Genomic DNA, 18,639 nt, shown 5'->3' with positions numbered 1-18,639 from the left:
GAACGTGACCATTTCTCCTTTCTGCTGCTCACACCGCCTCCATCCCCGTAGTTTCCGCTGCTGGCGTCTATCACGTGAGGAGCCCGGAGTCAACCCTGGAGACCGCGAGCGCTAGGGAAGTTCAGAGCTTCTTACACGCATCGGTAGTCTTCAGCATCATCATTATTTTGCCTCTTTTTTAGTTGATATTCCTAAACGGTATAAAACATATTAGCAGAGCCGCTGTGCTGCACGCCATATAGGGTAGTTCTGTTTAGAAAGCTTTTTTCCCCCCAACATCCTTTTGGCCCACTATGAATAACGTGCAGAGCTTAATAGTGCTCGCTGTCGGGGCGGGAAGTGTGTGCGCATGCTGACTGCTCTCCCGGTGTGTGTCGAGTGAAAATGCTCAAGTACAGCTCGAGGCTGAAATAACCGCACAGCTGGCGATGTGATTGTCAGCCTGTCACCGTCGGCTTGGTTTCCATAAATAGAAAGGCATCAAACACGGGGAAATGTTCTCGAGGCGCTTTTCTCACAAAGCCGTGTGTGTGTTTTAACCCAGGGTCCAATGCCCAAACGGCCATAGACATCCACGTGCATCATCATCGCCAGCTGGTATGCCTGTACGGTAATAACGTCATTAAGAATGGCGCCAGATGTCAAACTCCAACAAACCTTTTTATTGACATAGTCTTCAATCTAGCACAACTATCAGCAGAGTTCATCCATTTGTAAATATCTACCAAACTAAAACATGAAAACGTCTAAATTTATAACCCCTAGAAAGGACTTTCATAGCTGTTTGGAAAAACTAAGTTCCTCTCTCCAAGATATCAGATTCTAGAAAGACCTTGGAGGTGTTCCGATGACACCCCTTCTTACGCTGCTCCTCAGTGAGATCGGTGACGACCGCAGAACTGGTGTAAGTATTCAGCTGAGGGAGGACTGCAGGATGACCGGTTAAAGGTCAGAGGGTCAAAATAAGGAGCATGACAGGGTCCAAGTTGGCCTTGGGTATGACCTCTGACCTTTGTGCATGTACCATATGAGACAGAATGAGGTTATATAGTGTAATGGTTTCCCTCTCTCCTAGCTCTCTTCCTATCCCCAGTCCTCCCTCTCTCCCCAGTCCTCCCTCTCTCCTCAGTCCACTCTCCCCCTGTCCTCCTCTCCCCCTGTCCTCCTCTCCCCCTGTCCTCCTCTCCCCCTGTCCTCCTCTCCCCCTGTCCTCCCACAGCACACTGACAGGGAAAGGAGAGATTTACATCATCATAGTGTGTATATAACTACAACAACATTTTTGTTACAGAGTTAAAAGATTTGATCCTAATTAAGTAAAAACAACTAACATCCTGTAAATACAACAAACCAACAGTAAACACATTTAGGGAGGAGGCGCAGTTAGAAAAGTTCAATAAGTTAAAAACAAAATGGCACAGATTCTCAGGCCTGTGACATGGCCACCTCGGAGATGACCTCTGATTGGCTGTCATCATCGGGACAGGTCGTCCAATGAGAAAGTCACAGTCTTGTCTACAGCTCGTCCTTCAGGTTTGAGTCTGTCTCCTCCTCCACCTCTCCAGCTCCCTCCTCCTCCTCTTGCTCCACCTCCTCCTGTTCCTCCTCCTCCTCCTCCTCCATCTCCTCCTGTTCCACCACCTCCTCCTGTTCCTCCTCCTCCATCTCCTCCGGTTCCTCCAACTCCTCCAGTTCCTCCTCCAGTTCCTCATCCTCATCCACTTCTTGTTCTTCCACCTCCACCTCCTCTTCTGGCTGTGCCTCCTCCTTGGCCTGGTCTCTCCTGGACACCTCCTCCTGCTCCATCCTCCTCCTCTCCTCCCCCTCCTGGGACGCCTTCATCTTCTTCTCTGGGCCCTGGACGACGACAGCATCATAATCATCATCATCATCATCATAATCAATCAATCAACCAACCATGGGCAGGGTGGGTGATGTGGTTACCTTGGTCTGCCCCCAAGTCTCCTCGCCCACCTCCTCAGCCAGCGCAGGGTCGTCTGTGATCAGGAAGTTGTCGAAGATTGTTCCGGACTTTACCTGAGACAAACCACATCAGTCACATCTTTCTGTGATTTTGTCAGATGGTTATATATTATTAAGAGAGAGATAGGAAGGAACAAGTCTGTGGTGTGTAGAGAAAGAGAGATGGAGGGAGAGAGAGAGCGAGTGAGCGTGATAGGGAGAGGGGACGTGGGCGTCGCCCTCCAGTCCAGGTGTGTCTACCTGCCAGAGGTCCAGTCCGATGACCCCAAGGCTGCTGAAGCGGTAGATGTCTGGGTCAGAGCTGAACTCCGGGTTGTCAATCTCAGGGTGCTCCCACTTCCCCCTGTAGGCGGAGTTATCTACCATGCGGGCTTTCCATTCGCCCTGAGGAAGCACAAACAAACCAATCACAGTCCAAGACATGGTTACATTAAGTAGCTTGTCCCGTCTGCATGGCAACAACAAAATTTACTTTGTAAAGGCAGCTACAGATGATTTTACTAAAAGCAACGTTCAGTATAGGGAGGCTTTCGAACCTGCTACCTACAGTTAAAAGCTCTAACCATTAAGTTTTACCTCTCGCCAGTGCATTATGGAATGTTTCATTTTGCCTACACTTATCTAAAGTGACGTTCAGTACATGGGGGGGATTTAGAACCTGCTACCTACGGGCAAAAACTCTGACCACTAAGCTGTAACCCTCCCCTGTGCACAGGGACATGCTCACCTTGTAGTCGGGGTTGGAGATCATAGGAGGTTCCCATTCTCCATCCATCTCCTCGTCCCAGTCTTCTGGCTTCCTAGCATCTGGGTCCGGGACGTTCTCTGCCTTGTCCCAGCCCTGGACGACAACAATCACTGTCAATTTATGAAAATATCACTTTGCATGTACAGAAATAAGATAAATAATCTAAACTCCACCCAGGCGTGCCGCCCAACTCATATATGGTTGTGTTTGGGTTCTCCACCCAACACACCAAAACTAACTCAGCACACTACCACAAAAAGCCCCAACTTTAGACTCCACCAAGGCGTGCTGCCCACCTCTGGTTTCTGGTCGGCGGGGTCCTCCACCCTCTCGCGGTCGTCCCAGTCCTGGGGCTTGGTGGCCTGGGGGTCTCTGATGCGGCGCGGTGGCAGGAGTCCCCAGTCCTCCTCCAGACTGCCTCCCTCCACCCTTTGGTTGTCAATCTTCACCTCGTAGCTGTTGTCGGGCCACAGGATCAAGGTGTACAGGTGGGTGTACTCGTCGTCCTGAGACACGAAACAAACAGCCATTCGGAACGTTAGGCATGTGGGTGTTTGGATTGGAGGACGGAACTACAAGCACCACAATTAAGATTCAGTGGCCAGCTGTGGAGCGGCCTCCATATTTGTAGTTCTTTATCGCAGCTATGGCGCTCTGAGAACAGAGCTACGGATTGGTACCTGCACTCATATACTTCACCACTGAGCTACACTCATCCTCACCTTGCATCTGATGTCCTTGTTGATGAGGTGGTTCTTGTCTTTGTAGTTGATGATCAGGTGAACCTTCTTGGTGCTGGGTCCACAGATGTCAGGGCCTGAAGGGAAGACTAGGCTATTATTTAGTACACGCTATTAAACTCTTTATGACTCTCTACAACAACAATATTAAGATGCCTAATGGTTGTTATGTTGAATTTTGTTAGAAATTATCTATGGTGAGTTTGTATTTCTCTATTTACTGTAGGCTAAGTTTACCGTTGTAGAGAGCACGGTCACCTACCAAACATGATGTTGTATCGCGAGTCTCCGTGCATGCTTCTCTGGTCCAGTTCCGCAGGGAACAGCTTGATGTATCCTCCACCACAATCGATGTTCTGCTCGTGTTTGACGGTGAACTGGACCACCAGGGTCTTACCCTCGTTGGAGAAGGGCTCAAACCGGGCCGAGGTGGAATAGAACCGGGCATCCTGGCTCGTCTGCAGGCCTTGGGAGGCAAGAGAGATGGACGGTGGTACGGTTCCGTGTCAGGGTTTGTTGGAAAATAACGGACAATAAATTAAATCATTATTAAACATTGTGTAATAATTTAACGCTGTCACTTAACTGTCAATTGTACAGAAAGGCGACCGCCCCACCCTCTCTCTCTCCTCCCTACACCGTAGTGTCTAGATGCCACTAGTTAGAACGATGAATTATAATTTTTTCTCCGTTGTCTAACTTACCTTTATCTTTTTCTGCATCTCCGTAGAATTTTCCCGCCGTGAGGACCAATTTCCCGTAGTCTGGCCGGTGAGAGGACTCTACCCACCTGCTCGTCCAAGCACCTGACAGCGCATGAAACGGTCTCATGTTAGGGTACTGGCGCACAATGCATCTTTTAATGACTGGTATATATAGTTAGCTAGTCAGGATTGAGAAAATTAAATGGGCATTGATGGAGACAGAAGAGGTCATGACCTGAAACGTGTCAGTTTAATTAGCTGGACAGCTAGTGTAGCCTAGCTACAATCACTATCTCATGTGGTAGCTGGCTAGCTTTACATTTGTGGCTCGCTTTTCAAGGCATGCACACAATTAGCGTCATTAGTAGTTTTTAATTTCTATACGCCAACTACAAACTGTAGCGATTAATTTGCTAGGAATGAGGCGTTATCCAGCTAGCTTGTATGAGCAAGTATCATTAAGGCAGTGTGACAGTATGCTTTAGTGAATGAATGGGACTCACCGCCATCGTCGAACTGCTCTCTAAAATATACAGCCGGCTCAGTGTTTACAACAACAATCGCACACAAGACGGAGAACACCACAAATTGCATGGTGCTGCGTGCTTACACTCCCGAATCTGATCAGACCGAATTAAAAGATTTAGCATCTCCCGTTACTCACCGGCACCCTGACACCCGCCTCCGTCATTCTCCACCAATCACATATCCACGAAACAAATGTTTGATTGTCATTGGTCGGCCCCGTGAGCCCTTATGCGGTCTTAGAAGACTGGCGTCGCCCGATTCATTCATTACGTATTGTGTAAAATAAACTCGACGTTGCTATACGTAAGCAATACCCCTGATTAGATTGAAATTATTTAGCTTAGTCGATTTATACTCATTACCAACCTGTGACCATTACATGCATTTTTGTTTAATGTTAGGGATGTGCCAGTTTCAGTAACCATCCCAATGCAACTTGAAACAAACTGCAAGACACCAGTGTTTTTAAAAATACTGAGTTATTTAATGACAAATTGATATGACAATTGTCATTTTAAGTCACGAGGCAATTACAAAAACTGTATATTTAAACACACAAACCTTTGAAACTGAATTCGAGAACAATTTATTTTCATAACATCTGTTGGAAAAGGCTGTTTGGAAGCACAGGGCCTCAAATGGTCTATCCAAAAACAAGGGAGAATATACAAAATCCACCATCAGCACTGTCTGCTGGTAGCTTAACCGTCACATGAACACCCTTCTTTCTCCAAAGGCAACCAGGACTCATCTCCCCAGTGGACCAACCTGGAAGGGGGAACAGGAGAGGAGTTTAGTTAATCATCCTTTGGTGCCTTATTTTTTTGTATCTGTGATCTCATAGATTGACATCAGTATTCTTATAGTCATCAACAACTCAGGGAGAGAGTTCAAGAATTGAATCATCACCTGTCAACCATCCCACTTATATTTAATTCCCACCTCGAATGAAGAGTTCTGCAGAAATTATGTTCAAGCACGATCAGGCATGAATATTTTGTTTCAGCCACTACAAGGAGCCATTAGCAGAACTTACCCAGTGTCGAGTTAAGAATCCACACAGCTCACAATCCACTTCATGTCGTTACCAAGGAGACAGAAGGATTTCTGGGAACAGGGATACAAACCATGTAAACAAGGCCAGCTTCAGTCACACTACACACAGTGGAACATAATAGCCTCAGAATAATGGAACGGTAGGGTTATAATCATTGACAGTAATATGGCAGAATCTTTTCATCAGTGGCTATAAAATATTGGAGACTTAAATTAAGAAGCTTAACTCACCCTTCACGTCAGCCTTCATCTTAGAAGTAGCAGGAAAAGTCAGCCATTTTGTCCCTCAACCTGAAGCAAATGGAGGGTGTATATCAACGTACAGTGAAGGAGCAAAACAAGATGGTGAGATGTAGAGGCTGACGGATCAGATAGGAGCGAAAGACAATGCTGCTTTATTCTTCATGGTTTAATCTGCTGAACTATGCGGTCATCATCATCAGCCTCTGAATAGTTGTTTGGGGTACAATCCTTGACAATATGACGGCAAATCATGAGTTTTAATAGGAGGATTCAAGGACAGACCCGACCAATCATAAGCATACAGGAAGTTGATCTTACCATCCAGTGGTGCTGCAGCTGTCATGACAACAAAGTCGGGGGCCTTCATGCAGAAACTGAAATATAAAACCAAACACACGATTTAGGACGAGATGAGAAAAGATTGGTTAAGCAGGTGAGACTGAGCGCTGACTGGATCAGATAGGAGCGAAAGACAATGCTGCTTTATTCTTCATGGTTTAATCTGCTGAACTATGCGGTCATCATTGCATCAGCGGCAGTTCAAAGACACCAGTAGCATGGAGAAAGGAGGCTGGGCTTACCCTAGCCTTGTTAGCCCTCTGAGCTAAAGCCTAGAGGTTGAGCATGGGGATCTGGTTTAAAAACCATGGGTCATCTGGACTGCTCTGCTGATTTGGTTTAGCTGCAAGGGAACAACATATTTAATTTCAGATTACACCTGAAAGACTAAGATTGATGATGGCACTTGTAGAGAGTCGTTTCAGTTTATACAAATCCTCTTCACATCGTTTCAGAGAGATTCCCAATGATTGTAAACATCATCAACGGAATAATGCAGACGGAGTCATATCACACTTACTGAGTAGAGCCATCCAGTGACGTCAAGTTAGCCCGGTTGGAAAACGCGAATGACCCAAGCGAAGTGCTTTAGCCTTAAAAGAAAAAAATATAATTCTGTGATTCACACTAAAACAACAACAACGTGCGTGACACGTTACTGCTAAACCATCAGTTTGAATATGTATCAGAAATCACTTCTGTCCACTACTCTTATTCAAAAAAATCATCATAATGGTTTATGAATCTCATACTCAATAGAACTAGCGTGGCTTGCAAACATACCTCCGTCATTTCTGCAGCACCCATCCTCGTGCTTGAGGTTACGCCTTTCAAAGTCTGCAAGTAAATCAAACAGTTGGGTTTGTATAAGCCTTTCATATTCCTCTTCGAACCTTAAACACAACTACGGTGATGAGATCCACGTGCTATCAGTATAGTTGGCGTTACTTCAGGTTGATTCAGATGTCCCTACCAACGTAATTTTCATCACTTGCAACATGGATCTCTGAGGAAGCTAACCCCGATAGCAAGATGGCATCGATCGGTGAAATGAGTTTCGAAACGCTTGTTTGCTGGAAACACGTTAAAAGCGCAGTTTAAGATTAAGCAATGTGTAATACGAATTATGCCAACCATTCAACTAGCTTGCGACACATCCACAATAGGCACTATCCAAAAGCATTCGTTTTGAGCCAACTTAAATTCACATTTCATAGCTAGCTCATAGGACTGTGCTTGCCTTTTAGCTTGCTTGAAGGTAGACTCTGGCCTAGAGCTAACTTGCTGCTAACTAAGCTCTAACGTTTAAAAATTCAAAATACAATTCTACAAACGTCATATGAAAACCACCTTTATTGTTAAGTCAAAGACGGCAAAAAGGACAAATCCACATTCCCATTAGTATACTTACACAGTATATTGGTGCAGATATATTTCTCGAACTTCCCCCGAAGAATTGACCGCGTGGAAGAGACTCTGCAACGCGAGCCTTTAGTTCTTATACTGCAACCCCGCTGAATTGTGGGAAATCACCGGACCAATTCAACATGGCTCCTCTCGTTATTCCTACACCCTATTTCCTAGCTCCCTTCACTCATAAGTAAACACTCATTGATCCAAACTCTATTATGTATCTATTAGTAGAGTAAAGTTACACGTTGTAGATTCCAAATTGATTCCATTATTACATTAGTCTGGTTTGTATGTTATGTGATCATTATGTTTAACAAGTTTAATCTACGCTGTGGGTGTGAAAAAAAGTTTTGAAAAAAATTCTCTCATCATTTCACACAACAATTTATTTTCAAAATTTCAAAACTTTTTGTAGAAAATATTTGTCAAATATTTGACATTAGTCTTTTACACTGAGAACACAAGGGGAACAGATTTCCCTGGAGGCCTGAGGAAAGTGATCCCCCCCTGTATATTAGAGTCTGGCCATTTATAAAGCAATACAGTGATGCTGGTGATGTATGTTATTGTGATCATTATGTATAGCAAGTTTCATCTATACATCAGTCTTTTACACTGAGAATACAGGGGGAACAGATTTCCCTCGGGGAACAGATTGCCCTTGAGGCTTGAGGCCTGAAAAAAAAGTTTTGGAAGGTTGACATTTATTTTACAATTAAAAAGGTTATAAAAGGTTGAAACAATGTACTGTACTCATCAATGATGCAAACCTATTTTTGAAAATAATTTGTATTTAAAAAAATAAAATAAATAATTTTTATAAAAAAAAATAAAAATAAAAAAAATAATAATAATACTTTTATTTTCAAAATTAAAAAAATAATTTTTATTTTCAAAATAAAAATAATAATTTGTATTTTAAGAATTAAAAAATAATTTTTATTTTTAAAATTAAAAAATAATTTTTATTGTAAAAATTAAAAAATAATTTTTATTGTAAAAATTAAAAAATAATTTTTATTGTAAAAATTGTGAAAACATTTTTTGAAAATATTTTTCAAATATTTTACATTAGTCTTTTACACTGAGAACACAAGGGGAACAGATTTATCGGTCGGAATCCTATGTACGTCGTTTATTGTCATTTTTGGAAAATCACCCAAACTCAGGAAAACATTTTTTTTGGTGCAGAACTAATGTAACTGCTAGCTACCGGAAGTTGTTGACTTTGCTTGTGCAATATGCGGAGCTAATGCGATCACATAATGAATTGTGGATGTACCTCGAAACGTACAATTTGAACCCCCTTTCCCTCTTGCTTGAAGGGCAGCAACATAGTACATCGTTAATTGTCATTTTGGAAAGATCACCCGAACTCCTCGGGAAAAACAGCATTTTGTGTGAGAGAGTTTTTTGTTCAGAAGCTCAGCTCAGAAGTTTCCTTTTTCAACAAAAAGCTCAGAACCTCAAAATATTTCTTATCCGCTTCATCATTAGAAAAGCTGTTAGTGTCACTGGTTGGCCAGGGGGCAAAGGCAGCAAGAGAAGGCGGCGGCAGAGGGTCCCTGGGAGCAGGATGTGTGAGAGAACTAACGTAACTGCTCGCTACCGGAAGACCAGCACACCTCTTGGTACCTGAGGCGAGCAAGAAAGATTGTTGCCAACCCCTCCCACCCTGGACACACTCTGTTCCATACACTCCCCTCACGCCATAAGAACAGTTTCTTTCCATCCGCACCGATCTTCAATGTACTTTCACTCCTGTCCATAGGAGGCGATAATCATATCATTCCTCTTGTCAACCGGCCACAAACAGACGAAGAAGACTACCAAGATGGCGGCGCCCTACAGTTATACACGGGTTGAGTAAATTAGCATCTGACATTCAAATCAAACATTAGATATACAACGTTCTGCAATATGTTTACAGAAAGCGCTCAGCGCCTTAGGTCCGCTGTCCCTTTGTTGGCACAAACGACTTTATTGAACGAGACGAGGAACAGTGTAAAACATGGCGCGGCTCTGAGTCGCGTCCACGGGCGACGCCACTTCAATGTCAGCCCCTGCTTATCCGTGAGGTACATTCTGGATAAAGTACGGACGGAGAAACCGCAGCCCCATGTGAAGGTTGAAATCCCCGGGTTGGAGCGCATCACATACGCCGACAGAATGCACTACATCCCCGGGTTGTCGAAGCCCAAGTTCCCGACATGGGAGCGGAGCTATAAAGATCAACAGCACTACAAATGCCCTAAAGCAGAAGACATGCCGCTGTACAAGAAAAAGCCGTGCTATGTATTTCACCAAAGGACGAATGTAGTTGAAGGTAGTGTGTGTGTGTGTGTGTGTGTGTGTGTGTGTGTGTGTGTGTGTGTGTGTGTGTGTGTGTAGATGGATGCATGCCTGTGTGTGTGTGTGTGTGTGTGTGTGTGTGTGTGTGTGAGAGCTAACCCTAACTCCCATCTTCATGTTATTGTGGTGTTACCAGGAGTCAAACAAGCCCTGTGGCTGACCAAGTCCAAGATGATCAAGGGCCTGCCTGCACAAGTACTGTCATTGGCCGATGACCCAGCCAATCAGATACCGAACCAGGACGAGATGGTGCAGAACGCGATCAAACACTCCCGGTTCTGGGACACGACCGAGCAACGGCCCCCGAGACAGAAGTTCTGGTGAGTTGATCATTTTGGTCCAGTAAGATTCGATAAAAAAAAAAAAAGAATAAAAAAAAAAAAAGAACTAATTGGGTTTCATTCAGTAGACACACCGGTGGATTCAAATGACTCACGGACAAAGACACACTTTATGATTGAACACAGTCAGCAGGCAAAACTGTTCTGTTAGTGGTTGTTTACGACCTTTGACCTCTGCTCTCCTCCTCCTCCAGTCTGTCTCTGATGCGTAACCTGCTGCACCTGTGTGGAGGCCTCCAGGTGAGGCACCCTGCTCTGGGCAGGAGGATCCTGGCTGAGAAGTACAGCCCTGTGGCCACCTGGAGCAGAGGTACCGTAGACTTACCTACACCTAGCAACACTAGCATACAGCAGGCCTACCCTATGTCAAGGTCTACTAACCCCTGTAACCAAAACAACGTTACAAGTCTCCCCCCCCCCCCCTCTCCAGGTGAGGAGTTGTTCCAAGTCAGAGGTCAAAATGGACTGCTCTTGAGCAGCACGGCTCCTCTCCCAGTGCTTGCTGGGAAGGAGGAGGTCGAGGCTACTGTCGACCACACCCTGGAGACGTTCTACCCCCTCTCCCCCACCATCGACCTGTCCATCATCCACCTGTACCAGGAGTCCAACCACACAGGTACTGTACCTGACAGGAAAATATATCCCCCCCCTTTTCTCCCTCTCTCTCCTCCCCAGGGTTCAGGAAGGACTATCAGTACCCCCACACCCTGTTCTTCTCCTGTAACCATCTCTCTCTCCCCTCTCTCTCCCCTCTCTCTCCCCTCTCTCTCCTCTCTCTCCCCTCTCTCCCCTCTCTCTCCCCTCTCTCTCCCCTCTCTCTCCCCTCTCTCTCCCCTCTCTCTCCCCTCTCTCCCCTCTCTCTCCCCTATCTCTCCCCTCTCTCCCCTCTCTCTCCCCCAGGCTTCAGGGGGGACTACCCTTACCCACACCCCCACACCCTGTTCTTCATGGAGGACGGCAGCACAGTCAAGCTCCTCGCAGATCAGCTCAGAGCCAAGATGATCATGTTCGCCTTCGGCAACGCCCTAGCACGCGCCCACGCGCTCTACGGGGTAAACATGCGCGGAACCTTTCACCTTTAACCCTATGGATACCCCTAGCCCTGTCTGCCAATACAGTATTGACACCTAGCCCTACATTTCTACTTATGTATTTATGTAATTGCCTAACCTTATATATACTCAAACTTGCTTACCTATAAATATATAAAACTATCAAACCTTATTCCTAATTGTCTACACTGTATGTATACCTAACAACACCTGCCTATGTATATAGTGTGTGTATATATATATATATACACCCATATGTTTCTGTATACAGCATACACCTAACCCTGGCAGTCTAGTAAATGAATCTGTCTGACTGTGTCCTCTATCTCTCCTCTTTACGGATGTCTCCCACAACCTCTCATCTCCACCCCTCCTGCCTTCCCCTCCTGCCCTCCTCTCCCTTCCCCTCCTACACCTCCCCCCTCCTCCCCCAGAGCGAGGCAGGGGAGCTGGACAGGCCTGTGGTTGTCCAGGCTGTGGGCTCTAACGGCAGGATGTTCCAGTACGTGATCCTGCAGCTCAACACCACCTCGCTGCAGAGCGACCACGGAGCCAAGAACCTGGTGTGGGTGGAGGAGGACCAGGAGCTGTACGACTACGCCAAGATCAGGCCCCTCATACGCAAGAAGGTGGTGCAGGTGAGGGGACACGGAGAGGATCATGCAGACATGACCTGACGGTGGAGAGCTTAATCTAGTTTATCTGCCCTTACTCCTCTCCTCACCTAACTTGTTCTCTCCTCACCTCACCCTCCTCCTCTCCGTCTCCTCTCCCTCCTCACCTCTCCTGTCCTCTTCCTCCCCTATCCAGGTGCCGGCTGGCCTGAGTGGCTACCAACCAGAGACCTTCCGGAAGTTTCTCTCCCTCTATTTACACGGAGCTGTGTGAGGTACACAGCAACAAAAACAACAAAGATTCATTATCTGTTTAGGACTTCCTTTTTACTGTTGTTCCTGTCTGTACCATGTGTCAATAAAAGATATTTCATCCGCCTTCAGTCTTGTGAAATGTGCCATTGTCCTTTGTTACTGTCTAACAGTTCAACAAACGATCTTGTGAACTAAATCATAGCAGGGCTACTAAATCCGCCGACATCAGACAGAACGGATATCTACTGTATATTGGGAGAGATGCGTGGGTATATTTAATATTAATACGCTAAATAAACTGTTTTAACAAAGTTGGCGACGTAATGAATGCAACACTGGACTCCACCCTCCGTAAGTTTCTGGGCGTGGAGTGAACTACATGCCGTCGCTTGCTTGTTCGTCTTCTGTCATAACAAGTAGACCGTGCCCCCGTTCAGTAACCTGCTGCGCTTCTAACTAATGTTACTCGACTACTTCAAAAAGTAGGATCGTCGATTTTAAGGTACGCTGTTTATTGCCTTTCTTCTCAAATGAACGTCGTTACTAATTTAAATGTGTGTTTTAGATAATATTGTATTGGATCAATATTGAATGGATATAAAATTCAGATAAAAGTTAGCCAGTGCCTGTACATGCACATGGGCGAACACAGTACAGTCGCCATCACTTTTACTGTGTTTTCCAGCGCTTTGAACTCAACGGTTTCGGCTAGTTCACAAGGGAACCTCGCTTTGATTCACACAGCTGATTTAACAATCCGTGTTCTGCCCTAACCCCGCAGAGCAATCCTGGGCTCCGCATTTTTAGACCGAATACACATCTGGTGAGTCATGTGTGAGGGTCAGGTTCAGCTCAGGAGAACAACCTTAAACACACCCACACACACACACACACACACACACACACACACAAACAAACACACACACTGCCCGGTTGAATCAAAGTCGACTCAAGCCTTTCTCTTGTAGCAGTGCAGGACTGAAATGAGCGCTGGAAAGAGACAGCTCGCACTGCAGAGTAGCCTGTAGTCTACGATCAACAACAAACTTGAATTTATAGACGGCACTGACATAGTTGATTGTAAACTAAAATGATGAGGTGGGATGATGGTGATTCCCTTCCAGAAGCATGAGTTCTGTGGGCCGCTGGGGTGAGGAAGATGAGGAGGAGGAGGAGCAAGAAGAGGAGCACAGCAACCCTACGGAGGTGAAGATGTGTAAGATGGTGATGCCAGGTCACGCTAACCATCGGCATGAGCTCAGCGTCGGACAGCTGCTCAAGTGGATGGACACCACCGCATGCCTGTCTGGTGTGTATGTGTGTGTCAAACATGTCCTAACTCTAAACCACTCATGCGTCATGCTCTGCTAGGGACAGTAGTCCAGACAGGATATGACATAACTCTGTTTCCTGTCTACAGCCGAAAGACATGCTGGGTGCCCATGTGTCACGGCGTCTGTCGACGACATCCACTTTGAGCACACGATAGGGTGAGTGTGTGTGTGTGTGTGCCTGTGTGACTAAGCACACCATAGGGTGAGTGTGTGTGTGTGCGTGTGTGACTAAGCACACCATAGGGGGAGTGTGTCACTTCTGGATTATAAATCATGCCATTTCTTAAGAGGAGGCTGTGTGTGTGTGTGTGTGTTCCCCCACCAGGGTAGGTCAGGTGGTGAACATCAAGGCCAAAGTCAACAGAGCCTTCAACACCAGCATGGAGGTCAGACTCCTGTCCTATCCACACACACACTCACCTATGTACACTTACACACTCACCTATGTACACTTACACACTCACCTATGTACACTTACACTTGTGTGTGTGTGTGTGTGAGAGAGCAGGTGGGCATCGTGGTGAGCTGTGAGGATCTGTTCAGCGGGCGTAGCTGGAGGGTGTGCCACGCCTACGCCACCTTCGTCACCCAGCGCTCCGCCACCGGCAAGGTCACACTTACTACGCTATTTATTGATGTTTACAGTTTACATATATACTGTAATATTAACTACTACATGTACAAAAGTCAGATGGAGATGTGTGACGAAACTATGTTCTAAATGTGCAAATTTTCATATAGAATTTTAGGCAATGCACTTAACAACAACAAAACAATTATGGGGAAGGGTATTCATTTGGACCCCCCCAATGTCTAAACCATGTTTACGCCCTTGGTGTGACTGTACCTGTGTGTGTGTACCTGTGTACCTGTGTGTGTACCCGTGAGTGTGACTGTACCTGTGTGTGTGTACCTGTGTGTGTACCTGTGTGTGTGTGTATGTGTGTGTGCAGGTGCAGCTGAAGCCAGTGCAGCAGGTGAGCCAGAGGGAGCAGGTGGAGCACAGCGTAGCAGCAGAGAGGAGGAGGATGAGACTCATCCACCATGACATCATCAAGGACCTGCTCGCCAACAGAGACCTGCGGCAGGGTCAGTCTCCACGGCGACACGCCCCCTCCTCTCCCCTAGCACAGGGCCAGAGGGGAGGCTGGGGCAGATAGCCTGGGTTGTGGGGCAGGTATACCTGTGTGTGTGTGTGTGTGAGAATACCCATGTGTGTGTGTGTGTGTGAGAATACCGGTGTGTGTGTGTGTGTGAGAATACCCATGTGTGTGTATTTATGTGTGTGTGTGTGTGAGAATACCCGTGTGTGTGTGTGTGTGAGAATACCCATGTGTGTGTATTTATGTGTGTGTGTGAGAATACCTGTGTGTGTGTGAGAATACCCATGTGTGTGTGTGTATTTATGTGTGTGTGTGTGTGTATTGATGTGTGTGTGTAGAGGTGGAGCCCCAGTCCCAGCAGGCGGTGCCAGCAGAGAACACCAGGGTGGAGAGTGTGGAGCTGGTGCTGCCGCCACACGCCAACCACCAGGTCAACACTTTCGGAGGACAGATCATGGCCTGGATGGTCAACGTGGCCACTATCGCTGCCAGGTAACACACACACACACACACACAGAGAATACACTGTCTCATACACTCACATACACTCAGAAATCACCATCACATAGACATGGAATACTGTAACACACATACACTCCTTCTACCTTCTCTTTACTCTCCTCCTCCCCTCCCCATCCTCTCCTCCACCCTCCCTCCAGTCGTCTGTCGAACGCCCACCCCACCCTGCGCACCATCGACATGTTCCACTTCAGAGGCCCCTCCCACGTGGGGGACCGACTGGTCCTCAAGGCCATCGTCAACAACGCCTTCAAGCACAGGTGGGACAGGGGGGACAGGGGGACAGATGGGACAGGGAGATGGCTGGGGCACAGGGGAACATAGGGGTGGGGGGGTAGTTAGGGAGTCAGGTGGCTGAGCGGTTAGGGAGTCGGGCTAGTAATCTGAAGGTTACCGGTTCGATTCCCGGCTCTGCAAAATGACGTTGTGTCCTTGGGCAAGGCACTTCACCCTACTTGCCTCGGGGGGAATGTCCCTGTACTTACTGTAAGTCGCTCTGGATAAGAGCGTCTGCTAAATGTAAATGTAAATTTAATGAAGTTTATATAAAATGTGCTATAAACACAGGAAAACTGTTCTTTATTTCGGTAAGTGTCTCTGATCACATGCCTCCATATAAGGAGACAGAGATGCAGGAAGACTTCATGTGTTTCCTGTATCGCAACCCTTTTTGTAAAAATGCATCACCTGATAACAATCTGATCTTCTGATTGGCTCCCTGGTGCTCCTTACCGTGATGTCACAGCATGGAGGTGGGCGTGTGTGCTGAGGCCTACAAGGGGGAGGAGTCTCTCAGACACATTAACTCCGCCTTCATGACCTTCGAGGTGCTGGACCAGCACGGCAAGCCACGCGCGTTACCACGGATACGACCCGAGCCCACGGTGAGTTGGGTCAGGTGACAGGAAGAATGGCTGTACAAACTACAGTATTGAAAGTGATGTTGAAAGTTATAGTTAAAACGTAAATAAATTGTGAATGTACTGTGTTTATATTTATATTTTTGTCTCTCCACCACTTCACCTTTCTTTCCCCCTTCCCTCACCTCTCACTCCCTCTCTCCCCCTCACCACCCCCCCCCCCTCCCCCCAGCATGGGGTGAGGCGTTACCAAGAGGCTATCGCTAGGAAGAAAATTAGACTGGACAGGTGAGCAGCACCTTCACCGTTACCATGGTGATCCTGCATGACGAGGGGGGCTGAAAGATGTGTTTCCATCTCTAACAGGAAGTACATCATTTCCTGTAAACAAACCGAGGTCCCTCTATCTGTGCCCTGGGATCTATCCAATCAGGTACGCAGGAAGGAGGGAACGAATGAACAAATGAATCAACGAATCAAAGAATGCATGAATAAATCCATCCATCAATCAAGGAATAAATACAAATTAATAAATAAATCAATGAATGTGTGAAATGCACTTGCAAATTAACAAATACAAGCGAGGTGAAGTGAACATGTTAAATATCAGCCAGTAAGTGGTTACCTGTCTGCAGGTGTATCTGAGCTACAACAATGTATCAGCTCTGAAGGTGCTGGCAGCCAGGAACACCTGGGAGCTCAGCTCTGAGAAGAACAAGGTGAGAGAGAGAGGGAGGGAGGGAGAGAGAGGGGGAGGGGGAGGGGGAGAGGGAGGGAGGGGGTAGAAAAAGACAGGGTACATCTGTGAGTTAAGGTTTGAGTAGAAGGGACTGTAGCCTGGTAACAGTTGGTTCTGAGGAGACCAGATGCACCACAACAGAAGTATGTGGAGTCGTAAACATACAGGACTCTAATGTGGTGGTGTATTCTGCTCCCCGGGTGTTATGATGTATTGCGCTGTCTCAGGTGAAACTGTTCACCCTGGAGCAGAAGCGAGCTCTGAGCATCAAGGTGGAGAACCAGGTGGAGGTTCCAGCAGAGAGAGCCTTCACCCTGCTGTCTGACCTCAGCCTCAGGGTCAACTGGGATCCTAACTACCTGTAGGAAAACACACACACAGTCAAATACACACACACACAGTCAAACATACACACATTTAAACAGACACATACTCAAAAACAAATACAAGCATGCATTCCTATCCTATGGTTTCCTCAACAGGAAGTGTGAGCTGATTCGCCGGGTGGACGATGATGACTTCCTGTATCGTGTGGTGACTCCCTCGGTGGGTCAGGACAGAGTCGGAGCTCTCCCAGCCAATCAGGGAAGTGGTGGGATGAGCCAGGAGTTCATACTGCTGGCGTCAAGGAGACGACCCTGCGACGAGGGGTGAGAGGGGAGGGGGGGGAGAGGGGGAACGGGTGAGAGGAGGGGAAGAAAAGTGTGTCTTCCTGTGTGTGAGAGAGAGTGAGTGTGTGTGTCTACCCTCCCTGACCCTGGTGTGTGTGTGTGTGTTCCTCCCAGGGATGCGTATGTGGTGGCTCTGCGCTCGGTCAGCCTGCCCTCCATCCCCCCCTCAGAGGGCTGTCACCAGGGAGAGGTGCTCTGTGCCGGCTTCACCATCCTGGAGCTCACTGCCTCCAGCTCCCTGGTACTCACACACACACACTCTCTCTCTCTCACACACACACACACGCACTCACACAGGTACAAACAAACACAAAATAGCAAATCATTTCTCATCGGTTTCTCCTCTGATCCCTATCTTCTCTCACTCTTTACCTCCCTCTATCCCTCCCTCCCTCCCCCTCTCCAGATCTGTTACTATAACCAGGCATCTCCAGAGGTGTTACCCTACATCTCTACAGACATCGCTGGACTCTCCTCCACTTTCTACCAGACCTTCTGCTCCTGCAGCCAATACCTGACCAGGAACCGAGACAGCCCCGCCCCCTAGCCCTGGGCCACACCCCCTCCTCACCCTTCCTACAGGGACAGCATAGCTGACTCTCCCCTCCCTCCCTCACCCATATCTCTCCCCTCTCTCCTCCCCCACCCACACTTCCTACTACATTTGTATTGAGAACTGATGAGGATAATGTTTAATTAACAAAACTCGGTAGTCAGCAATCAATAGGTACTGTCATGGTTTCTATGGCACTTGTTCATTGGGATTTGGTCAGTGTGTAAAGGGCATTGTTATAACTGGCGTTTTTATATTTTTACAGATGAACGGCAAGATTAAAAGAAAATACAGTATGGAATTGTGGGATTTTTTTTATAAAGATTTTTTTTTGAATGAAACAGTAGTTGGTATTGGTTACGTTTTGGTATATTTAATTAGGTTCTGAACATTATATTGTTTATGTACAGTATGTAACACATAATACATATCACATAACATAATATGAAGACATATCACTAAATCATCCATTCATCCATTAATTGTTAAATC

General features: G+C 46.6%; 3 protein-coding genes, 1 long non-coding RNA gene and 6 other non-coding genes across 14 annotated transcripts; 2 read left to right on the top strand and 8 right to left on the bottom strand.

Moving 5' to 3' along the window:
- Positions 1-691: 691 nt before the first annotated feature.
- On the bottom strand, positions 692-4,817 carry LOC136959286 (calreticulin-like). The gene is made up of 10 exons (XM_067253577.1): positions 4,679-4,817; positions 4,176-4,277; positions 3,734-3,937; positions 3,454-3,548; positions 3,028-3,237; positions 2,711-2,824; positions 2,224-2,367; positions 1,945-2,037; positions 1,744-1,857; positions 692-1,629 (listed from the first exon to the last, which is right to left on the bottom strand). The coding sequence occupies exons 1-10, from the start codon at positions 4,767-4,769 to the stop codon at positions 1,516-1,518; spliced, it is 1,281 nt and encodes a 426-aa protein (XP_067109678.1). The 5' UTR covers positions 4,770-4,817; the 3' UTR covers positions 692-1,515.
- A 354-nt stretch (positions 4,818-5,171) lies between these two features.
- On the bottom strand, positions 5,172-7,806 carry LOC136959237 (uncharacterized). 3 transcript variants are annotated; one of them, XR_010878727.1, is made up of 8 exons: positions 7,753-7,806; positions 7,125-7,178; positions 6,862-6,934; positions 6,584-6,684; positions 6,321-6,376; positions 5,991-6,050; positions 5,736-5,810; positions 5,172-5,471 (listed from the first exon to the last, which is right to left on the bottom strand). It is a non-coding gene; the product is annotated as an uncharacterized lncRNA (long non-coding RNA). The 3 variants fall into 3 exon arrangements; XR_010878726.1 differs by lacking the exon at positions 7,753-7,806 and having other exon boundaries at positions 7,125-7,741; XR_010878728.1 differs by lacking the exon at positions 7,753-7,806 and having other exon boundaries at positions 5,740-5,810; positions 7,125-7,740.
- LOC136959636 (small nucleolar RNA SNORD81) lies at positions 5,548-5,620 on the bottom strand. The gene has a single exon (XR_010878776.1). It is a non-coding gene; the product is annotated as a small nucleolar RNA SNORD81 (small nucleolar RNA).
- Positions 5,880-5,951, bottom strand: LOC136959615 (small nucleolar RNA SNORD47). Its single transcript, XR_010878756.1, has one exon. It is a non-coding gene; the product is annotated as a small nucleolar RNA SNORD47 (small nucleolar RNA).
- Positions 6,113-6,208, bottom strand: LOC136959617 (small nucleolar RNA snR60/Z15/Z230/Z193/J17). Its single transcript, XR_010878758.1, has one exon. It is a non-coding gene; the product is annotated as a small nucleolar RNA snR60/Z15/Z230/Z193/J17 (small nucleolar RNA).
- LOC136959618 (small nucleolar RNA snR60/Z15/Z230/Z193/J17) lies at positions 6,450-6,538 on the bottom strand. The gene has a single exon (XR_010878759.1). It is a non-coding gene; the product is annotated as a small nucleolar RNA snR60/Z15/Z230/Z193/J17 (small nucleolar RNA).
- Positions 7,007-7,078, bottom strand: LOC136959622 (small nucleolar RNA SNORD75). The gene has a single exon (XR_010878763.1). It is a non-coding gene; the product is annotated as a small nucleolar RNA SNORD75 (small nucleolar RNA).
- On the bottom strand, positions 7,261-7,343 carry LOC136959616 (small nucleolar RNA SNORD74). The gene has a single exon (XR_010878757.1). It is a non-coding gene; the product is annotated as a small nucleolar RNA SNORD74 (small nucleolar RNA).
- Positions 7,807-9,574: 1,768 nt separating the features above from the next.
- Positions 9,575-12,496, top strand: mrpl37 (mitochondrial ribosomal protein L37). The gene is made up of 7 exons (XM_067253418.1): positions 9,575-10,080; positions 10,243-10,426; positions 10,642-10,757; positions 10,878-11,063; positions 11,348-11,499; positions 11,934-12,137; positions 12,310-12,496. The coding sequence occupies exons 1-7, from the start codon at positions 9,675-9,677 to the stop codon at positions 12,385-12,387; spliced, it is 1,326 nt and encodes a 441-aa protein (XP_067109519.1). The 5' UTR covers positions 9,575-9,674; the 3' UTR covers positions 12,388-12,496.
- A 294-nt stretch (positions 12,497-12,790) lies between these two features.
- On the top strand, positions 12,791-18,637 carry acot11a (acyl-CoA thioesterase 11a). Of its 3 annotated transcripts, none has more exons than XM_067252776.1 (17): positions 12,791-12,870; positions 13,150-13,191; positions 13,493-13,677; positions 13,789-13,858; positions 14,028-14,088; positions 14,211-14,312; positions 14,656-14,791; positions 15,144-15,297; positions 15,465-15,584; positions 16,070-16,208; positions 16,417-16,472; positions 16,551-16,617; positions 16,820-16,903; positions 17,151-17,284; positions 17,406-17,573; positions 17,709-17,835; positions 18,001-18,637. In XM_067252776.1, the coding sequence occupies exons 3-17, from the start codon at positions 13,497-13,499 to the stop codon at positions 18,139-18,141; spliced, it is 1,740 nt and encodes a 579-aa protein (XP_067108877.1). In that variant the 5' UTR covers positions 12,791-12,870; positions 13,150-13,191; positions 13,493-13,496; the 3' UTR covers positions 18,142-18,637. The 3 variants fall into 3 exon arrangements, with proteins under 3 accessions (XP_067108877.1, XP_067108876.1, XP_067108878.1); XM_067252775.1 differs by having other exon boundaries at positions 12,855-12,870; positions 13,054-13,191; XM_067252777.1 differs by lacking the exons at positions 12,791-12,870; positions 13,150-13,191 and having other exon boundaries at positions 13,493-13,574; positions 18,001-18,634.
- Positions 18,638-18,639: the final 2 nt, after the last annotated feature.

This window comes from Osmerus mordax, chromosome 16, assembly GCF_038355195.1.
Source record: "Osmerus mordax isolate fOsmMor3 chromosome 16, fOsmMor3.pri, whole genome shotgun sequence".
Taxonomy (NCBI): Eukaryota; Metazoa; Chordata; class Actinopteri; order Osmeriformes; family Osmeridae; genus Osmerus; species Osmerus mordax.
Note: the sequence above shows the minus strand (reverse complement) of the source record. Positions and strands in the feature narration are given on the sequence as shown.